Source organism: Staurois parvus, unplaced genomic scaffold (assembly GCF_062004578.1).
Source record: "Staurois parvus isolate SC_StPar_1 unplaced genomic scaffold, SC_StPar_1.0 ptg000299l, whole genome shotgun sequence".
NCBI classification, from domain to species: Eukaryota; Metazoa; Chordata; class Amphibia; order Anura; family Ranidae; genus Staurois; species Staurois parvus.
The window spans coordinates 9,633,563-9,649,029 of record NW_028318095.1 but is presented as its reverse complement, the minus strand read 5'-3'; the positions used below and the strand labels follow the sequence as shown (position 1 = coordinate 9,649,029).

The 15,467-nt window shown below is 40.3% G+C and overlaps 1 protein-coding gene across 1 annotated transcript in view; it reads right to left on the bottom strand.

Moving 5' to 3' along the window:
• Positions 1–15,467, bottom strand: part of ZNF654 (zinc finger protein 654) — a 39,124-nt gene that overhangs the window by 20,641 nt on the left and 3,016 nt on the right. Inside the window, exons 2-4 of the mRNA XM_089682923.1 lie at positions 4,929–5,074; positions 2,991–3,072; positions 578–713 (exon numbers count right to left, since the gene is read on the bottom strand). Coding sequence (XP_089539049.1) covers positions 578–713; positions 2,991–3,072; positions 4,929–5,074 — 364 coding nt within the window. The remainder of the gene's footprint in view (positions 1–577; positions 714–2,990; positions 3,073–4,928; positions 5,075–15,467) is intronic.

Genomic DNA, 15,467 nt, shown 5'->3' with positions numbered 1-15,467 from the left:
CTCTATGCAGAGCTGGGCTTAAGCTGCCTTCCAAACACTGGCAGAAGAAAGATAATCAAAATAGGGTACTTAATGAGTACTGATTGAATATGTAGTCAGACTCTTTTAAAGACAATTTATCAGAATTTGCAGCAGCTGTGCATAGTAACCCATTAGATTCGATCTTTAAAATTTTCAAAGCTTGAACATGCTAAAGCTAGAAACGGATAGGTTGACATGCACAGCTGCCCAATATTCTGTCTGCTACCACTCTGATAAATTCTCCCCTTTATGTTTAGCAATATGTAAACCAAGACATACAAATCTCTACATAATATTTCCTTTGTTTTCGGTTCCTTTTTTGTGGTTGCCAAAAGCTCAGCAAAGTAGCCAAATATGGTTTTCCTTGCTATAGAAGAAGGGTATAACAATATATTCTAAGCGCAGTAATCCAATTCATGGGCGGGGACAATACATAGGATACAGGTTACCTGCATATTAATTTTGCATATTTGTTTCCTCTTAAGGAGCACAAAAATATTAAGCTTCTTTTAATGTACAGTTTTCCAGGTTTTTAGCCTCCAAGCAAACTGCTCACCAATGTCTTGAGGTTCAGATTTCCCCTTAAGTACAGCTTGTAATACAGGATCCTCCCAGGGTCCTCCATCTTTGATTACACACGTGGCTAGTCGTAGGTCTGTATTGTCATATCGGATTAGAAGGTCGTGGCATTCCTGCAAAAGTCAGATTGCTATTAAGACATGATGTTTTAGATTGTTAAGGTTCTGATGTATTAGACAGCAATTCTTATTTAACGTGGAGCAAAAGGAGTTGTCATTAAAAACAGGAAATTGCAGACACCACTAAAACAAAGTTTTATTCTTCAAGGCATGCATACAGCTTCAGAAGTTGTTGCTAGTGCTTGGACACATTATGCCTGAATGTATGGTATGTACTTCGATATGGAAATCTGACAAGAGCAGAGGATGGGAATGGTGTGGGAAGACATAATGCACATAACCTTTAGCATTAGATACATTTTAACACAATACTAGCGTCAATGCTTAAATTACATTTTGCAGTTTTTTCACTAGCATTAAAGTATATGTATGTAACATAATTTTTCTGTTAATTTGGATAGAGTGGAGAGGACTTGGAACTGCTGGGTAGATTCACCCTCACTGTTGGTCCTGATTGACCATGGTGTCAGATAAGGAAAATGATGGGAAATCCAAAATGTTTGAGTTGTTACAGTAACAGAAAGGGAGCAGAAATCATCCACTGGGGAATCCGGTTGTGGTGACAACACTTTAGGATGAAAGATGCCATTTCTTTGGAGAGATCTCTTCTTAAAATGGAAGATAAAGATAAGAAAAAATTGCTTCCTCCACTCTCCTCCTTCCTTTTAAGGTAGGTTTAAACAAGATTTTTCTTCTTCATTGAAAAAATAAAACACACACACACACACACACACACACACACACACACACACACTTCCCTGTAATAAAGCTTCATAAACCTGTTGCTCCTAGCATTAGAACAATTTTTCCACTTTGTTTAACAGAGTGACTGCAACAGAAAAGATATAGCCATCACCTTGTATTTAGGTTAGTCTTAGATAGACATGTAGTATTGAAAGATCTAGGATTCTGTTTTTTTCTTTTTTTTTTTAATATATATAATATAAAACACCCTATACTCACCTAGGTGTATACAGCATTAATCCGATGCTGCATCTGTACCCCACCGGCTCTACACTGAAAATTGAGCAAACAAACACTGATCACTCAGATATCCCCTCCGTTATGAGCAGAGAGCCATGACTGTATGTCATCATCTGCCCCGCCAGCGCTAGCAGTGCAGCTGAGAGGCTGAGCCAGCCACCAGTCCAGGCTTCTAGCTGGACTCTGACCAAAAATGGACAGCCTCTGTGCCTGCTGTCCGCTGAAAACAGGTCACAGGACTGCAGAACAAAATGCACCCGTGATCCATATAAGTATAGCCAAAAAAGTTTTGGCTACACTTCTAACAATGAACTTTAAATTAGAGCCAGAATCCAAATTAAATCTCAACTTCAGCTAACACTTTTTGGTTGAGTACCCCAGCCATTTTCTCCCTAGAACATTTTTTCTTCTCCCATTTTGTAGATGTCTCAGTTCCGAACATTAAAGACAATGTTTGAATATATTTGCAGTAAATATGTAGGGTTTTTCAGATGGTTACAATTATATCATTTTGCTTAGTCATTCATTTTTAGCACGTTACAACTTTTGGTATTTTTCTATTTTTATACAACTTCATTAAATTCAAGACCCTATGGGCAAGTGTTGGAAATCCAAATCCACATGCATACATGCGCTCTATGAAAAGAGCTGAAGGCAAAAAAAAAAAAAAAAACCCCTTTTGGAATTTTGGATACAGCAAGGGAGGGTATAACCTTGTCAGGTTTTGTTATGTGCTCCATTGGAGAGATTTTCCTTTACATCCTGTCCCATAGCCAAAACATGAAGAGAGAGGAAATTCCTTCAAAGTAAGGGAATCCCTGGCTGTCACCAGAACTAGTGACCATTGGAAGAAAAATTCCTGTCCTGGTGTCAACTCAAAATTTAGGATTTTCTTTCACTCTTGGTAATGTAGGCAAACATTACAAATAAAAATACTTTCCCTAACAGGGACACATACTGCAATAAACACATGACAGATGTTTTAACTCCTCTGCACTGTATCCAAAACTTAAAGTTGTGGTGCATAGAACTGAAATGTTGTTTTGTCACATTTTAATAAAGCAAAAAAAAAAAAAAAAAAAAAAAGCCACATTAAACAATTTTTTTTGCAGTGTGACAATGCAAGGCACCACCCCTACAGCTGCTACATAGACTTCAGCCCATAGCTATTTTAGCATACATGTTATGATAAACTCCTAAGATAAAGTATTTTCGCTAGCACTGCTGCTCGCACTTTAGAATCATATAGAATATCTGCGTAATAAATTGTACAACAAAAATAATTACCTGCACTGAGCCAAGAATGTCTTTCAAAGGAGCTTCATAAAATTCATCTTTTCCAAAAAACAGCAGCAATTCAAATAGACTCCTGAAAGATCAGACATATTCTAAACAAGACTGTAAAACAATCACATGAACAAAACAAATAATGCTGGTGAAAAAGAAACACCACCAAGTCCAATGTTGGCGCTCATTTACATGGACGCAGAGGCCCATACAGCATGTATGCCTGGGAAGCACAGATGTTCCAGACAGACTGAGTCCAGAGCTGTACATCTGTCCCTGTATAGATACAAACACTCAAATGAGCAGGAGGACCCGTGAAGCCACTGCCTTTGGTGAACTGTCCTTGATTTTCAACAGACTGGTAGCTGCTGTTGCTGTATAGCGGGCCTGAGCCTCCTGCATGTATAAACACGGCTCTTCTGCATGCTGTACAGCTTTTTTTTATCTTTAAATATATTAAAAAGAAATTTCTTTCTACATGCATGCATCTGAGAAAGGCACATGTAGAACATAAAGAAAACTGACAAAATGCAAAAAGGAAGAAGAAAAAAAACAAAAACAAAAAGAAAAAAAAAACCCCGCACACCGCATAAAACACATTTAAAGGCAATTTAACACGACAATCAGGGAGTAAATCATGTGGCTGTAACACAGCAACCTTAGAATTGGCAAAATGTGTGTTCTAGGTATCTATGACCAAGGAATGATATTTGGTTCATTGTTACGGATGTATGATCTCATACTGCAGACAACACAGTGTGCATGTTGCGATAAACAACCCATTCAAAACAAATATGCTGTAACTCACCACACGGAATATGGGGCAGGCTACATTTTCCTGCAATACAATGCACAGGACACTGTGTTGTGATGCACTGCAATGCACATATCATTTTAAGGTGCAATTAGGCACCATTCAAAATAACAGGGGGCACTGCAACACATTTTACCAAAAGTTAATAATTCCTATATCTACAACTCAAAGTACATTACTGTGATGGTCAGAGGAAAGAATGCACCTTACAGGTGTGGTCATTGGGAAGAATTATCCCCATTACAGATAGCTAAAAAGAAATCATTGGTATCAATGGGAATTTATCTAAAAGGGAGCAGTTCTTTGCTCAACTAACCCCTAGAAACCTCTGGAGGAACTGGTGGAGAATGGCTGTACGAAATGATCAAAGAATATGTACACCCAACATTTCATATTCCTGATATGTGCATGCTGTACCATTTTTGTATTGCTTCCTTTGTGTGAATTCCCTGGTGTTCCTGCCAATCCCTCTGCTTTCCTATTACAACTCAGCCTGCTCTCCTCCAAAGATCAGACTTCTCCTGACACTTCCTTCCCAGCTACACAATTATTCACTTGGATGTTCAGTGTATGTTGTTTCTCCTTCCCCACCTTTCAGTACAGCTGAGAATAGAGGAAATGTGGAAAAAAAAAAAAAAAAAAAAGTATAGAAAGAGATTTATAATGTTTTTTAGATGTATACACAAAATGTTTTGCCTTTTATTTCGATTTTAAACTGAATGGGTTATTTTACACAGTGAGGGTTTACATATACTTTATTTTAAAAGCAGAATTAAACAAAATATTTACATGAGCTAGAAGGGCAGTAAAATGTAATTCTGAATGAACTACAGCAGGAAAGATACAGACAAAATATGTTAAAGTTCTTGAGAAGAAAGAGAAGAAAGAGAAGAAAGAGAAGAAAGAGAAGAAAGAGAAGAAAGAGAAGAAAGAGAAGAAAGAGAAGAAAGAGAAGAAAGAGAAGAAAGAGAAGAAAGAGAAGAAAGAGAAGAAAGAGAAGAAAGAGAAGAAAGAGAAGAAAGAGAAGAAAGAGAAGAAAGAGAAGGAGAAGGAGGAGAAGAAGAAGGAAGAATCACTTTTGTCAAACATCATACTAATGTGTTATAAGGGAAAAGTGTACTTACAAAGCTAGTCTACTCAAAACATACTGAACGTGCTCACATTCATCCGGGAAAGAGACGCTGGCAGATGTGAAGCAGCAGAGTGCAGTCTGTAGTACTTGAAGCTGAGGCAATGGGACGTGCCACCGAGCAGTGTATTCTTCAACAATCTAAAAGAGATAGACATACCGGCTGTCAGTCAGACAAACGCAGTGCCATATGTACATAATCATTTATCTGATATACCTTATTATTGATTTACAAAAGACAAATAGACCACTTTGCATGAGAATTGGCACTTTTCCCCAGAATTTACTGAATGAGAAATTCTGCTGACTTCCGTCGTCCAATCATATGAAAGCAAAAACACTTTTTTTCAATTTTCTTTGCACCTGATTGGGTATTCCTTACCAAGTGAAATTTCACTAAGCTCTAGGGCAAATTTCCCTTGCAAAGAACACCCTATTTGCCTAGCATCTGATTTACTAAAAGAATTGAGAATGTTCACTGAATAAAGTGAGAGAAGATTCCCTTCAATTATCCAATCATGCACAGATGGAAGACGTAAACAGGAATTTTATTTTCACTTCACTGAATAAATGAAGTGAAACTGCACACAATTTATTGTACGAACATTCTCAAAGCTTAGTAAACCATTCTCAATTTCTTTTCACATCCACACTTCACAAGCCCAGGTACACAGTATAAGACGACAGAGTACATCAGCATTGTTGAGAGATCCTTTAACCCTGGAATAAACAAAAAAAACTGCCTCTGTGTTGTGGGCCTTGTGGCTATCAGCCCAATGAAGGGAAAAGCTTTTCCAAAAAGCATCCTAGTAATGGAAATCAGTGTCACGTGGCTGTGTCCGTCTTACCGGGCTGTGTGCGCATCACTCTAAACAGCTGCACAGAGTTGTAGTACAGAGCAAGAGAGCGCATTTTGCTGGGACTTACACAGTACTCCATGAGGGGGGGGGGGGGTTATTTAGTAAAGCTGGACAGTGCAAAATCAGGCTCACTTCCGCATAGAAACCAATCAGCTTCCAAGTTTTATTGCCAAAGCTTAATTTATCAAGCTGAACTTAGAAGCCGATTAGTTTCTATGTAGAAGTGAGCCAGATTTTGCACTTTTCGGCTTTAGTAAGAAAAAAAAACAAAAACATAAGTCTAGGAACACAGACAGAACAGGAATATAGCAGTATGCCCAGGGGACAAAAGAAAAAAAGAAGCACCGAGGAAATTAAAAGAAAAATCAAATGCACATGAGCCATGTTTCTTTTAACCACTTCCCATCCGGCCCATGCATATAAAACGGCCGGCTGGGGGCAGTGCAGGAGCGGGTTGCCGTTCATAAATGGCGCCCGCCATTTTGGACTGTGAACACGGTGACCCGGTGCCCGCTATGTCCTCCAGACACAGCGGAACACCGATCGCTGTACAGGACCTCTGTGTGAGGTCCCAATCACTTCCTGACATCGTTGCTTACTACGTGTGAATGATCACTGAGGTCACATGGTACAAGACTATTCACAACAGCCTTGTACCATGTGACAAGCTGTGACCAATCACAGCTCTCACAGTATTTTTCAATGGCTGAAAGAATGAAGCCAGAAAGAAGGAGAAATGATTGCTTTAACAGCCTTAATAGGTGTAAAAGCAATCAGTGTAAAAAAAAAATAAATAAAAAAAAAATAAAAAAATAAAAAAATCACTATGGTGACACTGTACTGCTAGGGTGACGGTTTGTTAAAAAAAAATAAAAAACAACATAAATATAAAAAAAAAGTTTTTTGAAAAATTATAATTTTTGGTTATCAACTAATTTGGGTTATTTTTTAATAAAAAGATTAACTGAATAAATTTTGGCCAACATTTATGAAGCAAGATTATTTGCAAAATAAGAAAAACACTTTTCAAAATTTTTGGAAAAAAAAATCCCAATGGTGAATAAATACCACCAAAATGAAGTTTTATCTGTCTCAAAAAAATTCATATGGGTACAGTGTTGCATGACTGTGCAATTGTCAAAGTGTCACTGCGCTGAAAACTGAAAATTGGCCTGGACAGGAAGGGGGTAAAAGTGTCCATACTTGAAGTGGTTAAATCTGTTTTAGGGGAAAAAAAAAAACAAAAAAAAACGACTAATACCAATTTAACCCCCTCATCTCTGTCCTGTATATTTAAAGTGGAATGCCAGCTTCCACCCAGCTACCAAAAAAACTTCCTTCTCCTAACACTTATCCTAACCTACTATAAGATCCATGTACATGCCTACCTATGTTCATCCTGCTCTGGTCCAGTCATGAGATCTCCTCTGTGTTAGCCATGATTACCTTGCGGTATCAACTTTCTAAAAAAAAAAAAAAAACTAGTATTTTGAGGGTGTTCTTACTGTTCTGGCATTCTTTATGGTATGGTTTTTTAACAGGAAGGGATTTTTTTTAATGTTTGGTTTTGTTCAGAAAATGTTTTCCTTTATAAAGTGAGAAATAAAACCCCCAGTTATTAGACACCCCAAAAAGAAAACATGGTAACAAACAAATTATGAAATTTGGGCATTAGTGTTGCACAACTAAGTAATTGTCCGGGACCATCACACCACGAAAACACCGATTAATGGCCTGTATTGAAGGGGTATTACAGGCTAGTACTGAAGTGGTTAAAGAAGGTCTCTACAGCATGATCTGTAGTATTAGTATTAGAGCAATCCATGGCTGATCTGGTTTGGACCAGTTCTATGGATGGAAATTTCAGATTATAGATTGGGAACGTGTGATTTACTATTGAACTGGATAGTTCTACTGGATTTAGCTACATTTGTATCAACTGTGCTCACTGGAGGAACTTTGATACTTAGTTTAGACCTGTCCTTTCAGCTGGGGACCCAGAATGGATACATCCTTTTTCCTCAGGCATACTGTGGACCTGTTACAAGACAGAAACTAAAAATTAAATCTTTGATCAGACAAAAAGGACCAAACTCAGTACTGCATTGTCTCTGGCAGCCTGCCGCAGGGTGCACTGCAACACAGGTTCGTAGGGTTGCCATTCAGAACAGAACCGCATGCACCAATGGTCGTTGCAGTAACACACAGATGCCTACATTTGCACCAAATTCAACTTAAAATAAAATATAGGCTATACTATTTCATATCTAAAGCGGAGCTCCATGGATACATGTTTATCTGTAAATGATTTGTACAAGCTATTTTACTTTACATTCAATCCTGACATTACACAGTTCTGCCACATAGCATAGACCTGCCTGGCAGGGAGTGGGGGAACCTGATCTTTCTCTGCGCCACTTTTACCTACAGGTCTCCTACCTAAAAAGAGAAGCAGCACACTGATGAGCTCATTTCTGTTACTCTACGATCAATAGGCTCCTTGCACTGCAGCAAATCTGATTGGTTTCTTGTGCTGTTTCTCCCTCCCCTTCTCTAAGCTCTGCTGTACAGGGAATGCAAGCGGCTCAGATACTAGGTACAATTCAGGTAATTACACTGCTCACATTTCAACAGTGCATTTGATAAATTATTGATTGCAGTGGCACATTCATTTTATTACTGTCTGCAGTTCAGATTTAAACAATGACACAACAAACCTAGCTGCTTTAGGATTCATAATGATGCATTAGAGTGTGCATTAATGCAACACGCTTGCGTATTATGGTGTCATTCATTCCCAATAGCACCCCAACCCTTTGCCAATAGATGTGCATCATAGTGCAAGTTAACACACTACCAAGTCCCAGAAAAGGGAAAAAAAAAAAAGAAGGGGTACATGTACTTTTTGATGCAATGGACCTAACACATTGCTTCTTACCAAATGAAGTAATACATGTGTGTTAATATACTGCAACAGTGCGAACCTGGCCTCCAGCCCAAAACAACATCTCAATTCTGGGTGCAGTATGTTGGACTAAATTTCTAGGTTCTTTTTATACATTTTAATGGTGCGATTCTCTATAAGCAGTTTAATGTGTCTGGCATTCCACAGTGCAATTAGGCATCAGCTGGATTCTCTATGATAGATTATAGAGACTCCATAGGGAAGCCTGAGACCAGCATCATAAGGTTTTTTTCACACTGGCAAATTGGGGGGGCTGAGCCGCAGTTCCACCACCCCCCTGCCCACCACTGGAATACTAACATTACAACCTGACAGAGCTCTAGACATGCCACTGCAATTTTATTTTCGGGCTGCAGAGTTCGAGAGTCAAACTCACCTATTGAGAATAATGGGGCTGAACCACAAGCCAATTGCTTGTAAAGCTGCCCCAAGGGCTATGAGAATGTCTGGGAATATCTGACACAACGTGCCAGCAAATCACACAAAGCTGGAATATCCACCAAGTAGAAAAAATTTATAAGGTCAAGATTTGAAGGTTTCAATATCAGGCAGATAACCATTTAAAGTGTATGTAAAACCGTCAAATAAACTTCTGTTATTTGCTCCCTTTAGGCCTGTTAAATATGCCATAAAGTGTTATATCTGGTTTAGTCCAAAAAAAAAAAAAAAAAAATATCTGTTGATACTGTCAGGAATTCAGAGCTGTCCTGGGTTGTCTGCCTGTGTTATCTCAGAACCCTCAGAGGTCTTATACTGGACTACAGGTTAATTAGTCACAAGTTATGAATAATGGAGATTGGCAAGTAGGTGACCAAAAGAAAATGGGCATGGCTGACACCACTCAGACCACAACAATGCTGTGTGATCACAGGCCACAACAGGAAAATTGCTGTATGCATTTCGATTACATCAACAAATATTTTTCTGCATTTCCATTTTCTTTAACCCCTGGTTCACACTAGTGCAGACACGGCAGCCCATTGATTTGAATGGGCTGCTGCACCCCCGTTGCACACAAGGAAGAGGTGCATGCAACTTTTCCAAAATGCAGCCGCATGGAAGCCGCAAACACGATCGCATTGCAGGATGAGATGTGTGGGGTTACTATTCAGAAAGAAAAGAATGGCACCCCCGCGCGTCTCGCCAGAGAAATGCGATGCAGCTGTGGGTGGTTACTGCAACCAGCCCGCAGCATGTGGGCTAGTGTGAACCTAGCCTAAAGAGACAAAAAAAAAAAAAAATCAGTATTGCAGAGATGTACTACATATGTTTTTTCCCTCATTCTGCCTTGACATACTGAACCACACCTTAAAATGCATTTTCAAAAAAGGAACAGTTTAAGATGCATCAGCAGATGATATACTAACAAAAATACAAGACCACATCCCAAGTTCCATCTTATTGGTTCCACAAAATAATTATCCATCACATTTGTCACTGCAAAATGATGTACATAGCTCTTCTGAATGCTACAGACAAAGCAAAGTGTTAATATCACTGAAGACAAAAGACAACATCACAGATTATAGTCTAACAAAAACTTGGAACAACTTTAAATGAAAGAAGTCCCTGATGACACATCACGATTCCAAGAAATGCAATGTCCAATAATTGGACAGAATTTGGTTTACTTACATATAAAGAGATACTGTGGGACTGTGTTACTTAAAGGTGATCTTCATTTTTAATGTCTCTTTAAATAGTTAATTTCGGTCAAGCTAGCCCAAACATACGATTTACTGCACTTCAAGGTGGGCGTGCTGGGAGCGCTGTATTAACTGTATGTAGCTTGAGCTTTATAGAGTGCTGTGTTCCAGCAGTGGGACTAGGACCTCAGTCTCCCTCCTGGAACAAGTCAGGCTGAGTACTGCTCAGCCATTCAGAGGAAGCTGTGTAAATACAAAATATGGCTGGGGAAGAAACCGATAATATATGATCTGCACTACATTAGTTTCATTGAAGGACAAGTGAGACATCAGGGGTCTTTTAGACTTCTGAGGTCTTGTTAAAACATCCTGTCACCAAAAAACATCAAAGCGAAACAAAATGAAAGTGCACCAACCTTGCTCATTACTTCAGTAAACTGTGATATTATATTGAGAATAATACTCACAAACAACGAAGTAAATCAAGCATAAGTCTTTAAAGGAACTTTAGGAGTGTAGAGTCACATTGCAGGGGTAGACTCTCAAAGTAGGTACTTTGAGAGTCTACCCGTGATGTGACTTGCACTGGCTCTACACTCCTAAAGTTCCTTTGAGGACTTATATGATTGATTTACTTCGTTGTTTGTGAGTATTATTCTCAATTTAATAAAATCACAGTTTACTGAGGTAATGCGCAAGGTTGGTGCGCTCTCTTTTTGTTTCACTCTGCAGTACTGGTTGAGCTTCCCCAGCCTTGTTTAGAGCTGCACAACCTTCTATGCATTGGTGGTTGAATTTTTCAAGTTCTGTTTCCATCCATCCACCCATGCTCTGGGTCATAGAGCGCAGGAGAGGTCGTTTCTGGTTCTACCAAAAAACATCACATAGGGGACTTGTTGGCCCCTATGAGATAAAACAGAAATTAGAAAATTAAAGTCCTGCTAGATCACTCCAGACTGGCTCCTTTTGCAGGTATATGTAAAACATTAAAAATAAATGCTTATACTGTTTAAAATCCAGGAATATACTGTCTCATCCTGCTCTTCACAGACTCAGTTGCTCTCTATTTGTAGGTGCCGTGCTGAACACGTAGAAGTTGATCTGCAACAGCCTAAAGATTTACTGCTGCTCAGGGACTCTGGGATTCAGCAAAAAATGACAGCCTCCAACAAGAAGGAACAGTAGCAATATTGGAGGCAATTTTTCAGCACACTACTTTTGGTGGCATATTTATTAATGTGGCATTATGTTCCATGCTAAAGAACTTTTTTATCAAGTTGTTCTGGGTAAAGTTCCACTTTAAAATCCCCTCCAAAAGCATCTTTAGGTCCCACCTCCAAAGTGCAAAAATAAATGCATGCAACAATGTTGACTACGCACAAATACATGGATTGCATTACACGTTACACATCGCCACACATGCCAGAGTGAGAGCAATAATTCAAGACCCATTATTCACTGTTAAGAGCCTGCTACTTCACTGCTATGACACACTATACCTGTTACAGTCATGGGGACCCCATATTACATAAAAATACTAACTACATCTATCTCACATGTGCTCCAAATGTCCATGCTTACTTATGCCCTGTGATTATATACCATTAAAACATCAAATAATGCCTTACAGAGTAGAAAGAACTAACCGTAGCGGCCTATACAAATTGCAAGTCCATCATCACCAATCCAAGAGCATCAGTTATTATGGTTGTGGGCCGATTACTTATAAACAGCCATTAGCTCTGGTTCATACTGAATGCAACACTGAAATCACGCCACTTCTCTTGAACCGATTTGACTGGTTCCATTGCTGAGAACACGGTGTGACTTGTCATGCGATTTGGAACTGTCAAATCACATGACAAGTCACACTGGTGTGAACCAGGACTTACTGTTTTATGAAGTTCAAAACATTCTTTAGAAGGGACATTTCTATTTACCAATCGAGTTCACCTCTTCATTACTTGTTTTACTTTAACAAGTTTGTTTATATTTAATGGCTCCTCATTCATAATAGCTTAGATTTATATTTATGCCAAACATGCAATTCATCCTGTGAGCTTAATCCAATTTGGAACCATTGCACACAAGAATTAGAAGTTTGATAAAATAGTTAACACCACATTCAGAGTTTATTGTGCCACTTCTAGGCCTTACAAAATGAATGTTGTCAGAATGGTCGTGTTACCGGCCCTAAAGTACTGGATTGCTGAACATGGAGATCTTAGAGCTACATAGAGTATTTTGCAGCAGGGACACCGCTCAGCTGAGCAGCAGATGGACAGATACTGTGCAGAGAACTCAGGTGAGACACAGACAGACCAGCTCGTCTATAGGGAATTCTGGTTAGGGGCAGATATAAAAATCACTGTGTTGGGCTCTCAGGTGAGACGGATTTAACAATCACTGTGTAATGCAGGCCATAGATGGGTCGAAAATCGGCCGATTTTTCTTTTAAAAAAACGAACAATCGGTTGTTCAAGTGGCCGACGTTACCACCAATGGTAAAAAAAAAAAACAAAAAAACGGCCGATTTTCATCCCGTCTACAGCCGGCAAAAAGTGTCCCTGCAGAGAGCTCCGCTATTTCTGACAGTTCCTTGACATTTACAGCAGTTGCAACATTGTATCTATTTGTTTCCATTTAGGATACAGATGTTTTTATTCGGAAACAAATAGATACAATGTTGCAACCGCTGTACATGTCAAGGAACTGTCAAAGAAGGAGCTCTCTGCAGAGACACTTTTTGCTGGACTGGAATTCCTCTTACTTTCATCCTACTTCTTTTTCATCCTCATCCTCCTCCTCTCCCTCCTCCTCCTCCTCTCCTTCTTCCTCCTCCTCCTCATCCTCTCCTTCTTCCTCCTCCTCCTCATCCTCTCCTTCATCTTCCTCCTCTTCTTCCTCCTCCTCCTCATCCTCTCCCTCTTGTTCTTCCTCCTCCTCTCCTTCTTCCTCCTCCTCCTCATCCTCCTCCTCTCCTTCTTCCTCATCCTCCTCTTCCTTCTTCCTCCTCATCCTCTTCCTTCTTCCTCCTCATCCTCTTCCTTCTTCCTCCTCATCCTCTTCCTTCTTCCTCCTCATCCTCTTCCTTCTTCCTCCTCATCCTCTTCCTTCTTCCTCCTCATCCTCTTCCTTCTTCCTCCTCATCCTCTTCCTTCTTCCTCCTCATCCTCTTCCTTCTTCCTCATCCTCTTCCTTCTTCCTCATCCTCTTCCTTCTTCCTCATCCTCTTCCTTCTTCCTCATCCTCTTCCTTCTTCCTCATCCTCTTCCTTCTTCCTCATCCTCTTCCTTCTTCCTCATCCTCTTCCTTCTTCCTTCTTCCTCATCCTTCTTCCTCATCCTCTTCCTTCTTCCTTCTTCCTCATCCTTCTTCCTCATCCTCATCCTTCTTCCTCATCCTCATCCTTCTTCCTCATCCTCATCCTTCTTCCTCATCCTCATCCTTCTTCCTCATCCTCATCCTTCTTCCTCATCCTTCTTCCTTCTTCCTCATCCTTCTTCCTTCATCCTCATCCTCTTCCTTCATCCTCATCCTCTTTTTCGTCTTCCTCTTGCGGGTCACTGCTCATGCGCAGATTTTTTATCGGTAAAAAAAAAAAAAAAAATCGGCCGATTAGCCCATTATTGCCGCGAAAATCGGCCGATCGGCCGATTTTTTTCCAACTTTACCAAAAAAAAAAAAAACGGCCAAAATCCCGAAAAACGGTCGAACAAATAGCCCACTAATGATCCGAAAATCGGCCGATTTTATTTTCGGCCGATTTTCGACCCATCTATGGCCTGCATAAGGCTCTTAAATAAGAACCAGACATACAGGTCTACAAAACAGAATAAAAGTTTTCCTGTATCAATCATAAGGTTAGGGACAGTCAGGTCATGACATGAACTGGTTAGATGGGTGATATCAGACATAAGATGGAAAGGCAGACAGATGTGCTCAGGTTAGATGGGTGACATCAGACAGGAGAAGATGGAAAGATATCAGATGGTAGGTGGATAAATGTGCTCAGGTTAGACGGGAGACATCAGACAGAAGATGAAAAGTATCAGCTGGTAAGTGGTCATGGTGTGCTCAGGTTAGATGGGTGATACCAGACAGGAAAAGATGGTTAGGTATCATTGGGTAGGTGGACAAGTCAGCAGATAGGATAGGGCATGCTTGGGTTAGACAGGCAACATCAGACAGTAGGTGATGGAAAGGCATCAGAGGTAGGTGAACAGACAAGACAGGATGCCCTCAGGTTAGATGGGGACATCAGACAGATGATGGTCAGGTATCATTGGGAAGGTGGACAGATCAGCAGAAAGGGCAGGATGTGCTCAGGTTAGATGGAGACATCAGAGAGATGAATGGTAGTAAGGATTCAGGGCTAGAGGGGAGGCTACCAGGTTAGCCGACAGGACAAGGTGTGCTCAGGTTGGGTAGCTGAGAATATATAGGATAAGGGCAGCTACATGAGCAGGTAAGTGGACAGGTCAGCACACAGAACAAGATGTGCTCAGATAATATAGGTGACGTCAGTCATTGAAGGGTAACCAGATATAAGAGAGTAGCAGAGGGACAGTGAGGTCGGTGCTTGGGTCAGAGAGGTGGCATCACACAGAAGGGTACCCAGATATCACAAAGTATTAGAGAGAAAGTGCGCACAGCAGGTAGGGGGACCCTATGTTATATGGGGGACTCCTGACAGGAGATAGGAGGCCATATTTTAGGAGACAGAAGAGGAACAGTAAGATCTGCAGATGGTAAAGGGTGCTTATGTCAGACTGGTGACATCAGCCAGGAGGTGGTCAATTCAGGAGGAAGGATAGGGAGTGTGTGAGTCAGAAAGATGACATCAGACAGGGGAGCGGTAGTGAGGTATCAAAAGGGAGATGACACGTTGGCACACAGGACAGGGAATGCTCAGATAGGTGATACCAGACAACTCAATACATAGGACTGCGAGATGAGACATCGGTGTACAGGGAGTTCTTAGTGCAGTGAGAGAAGAAATAGGGGGGTATGATCAGGAGAAAATAATGTGGGCAGTCAGGACCCTACGCAGCGCCCCCCCC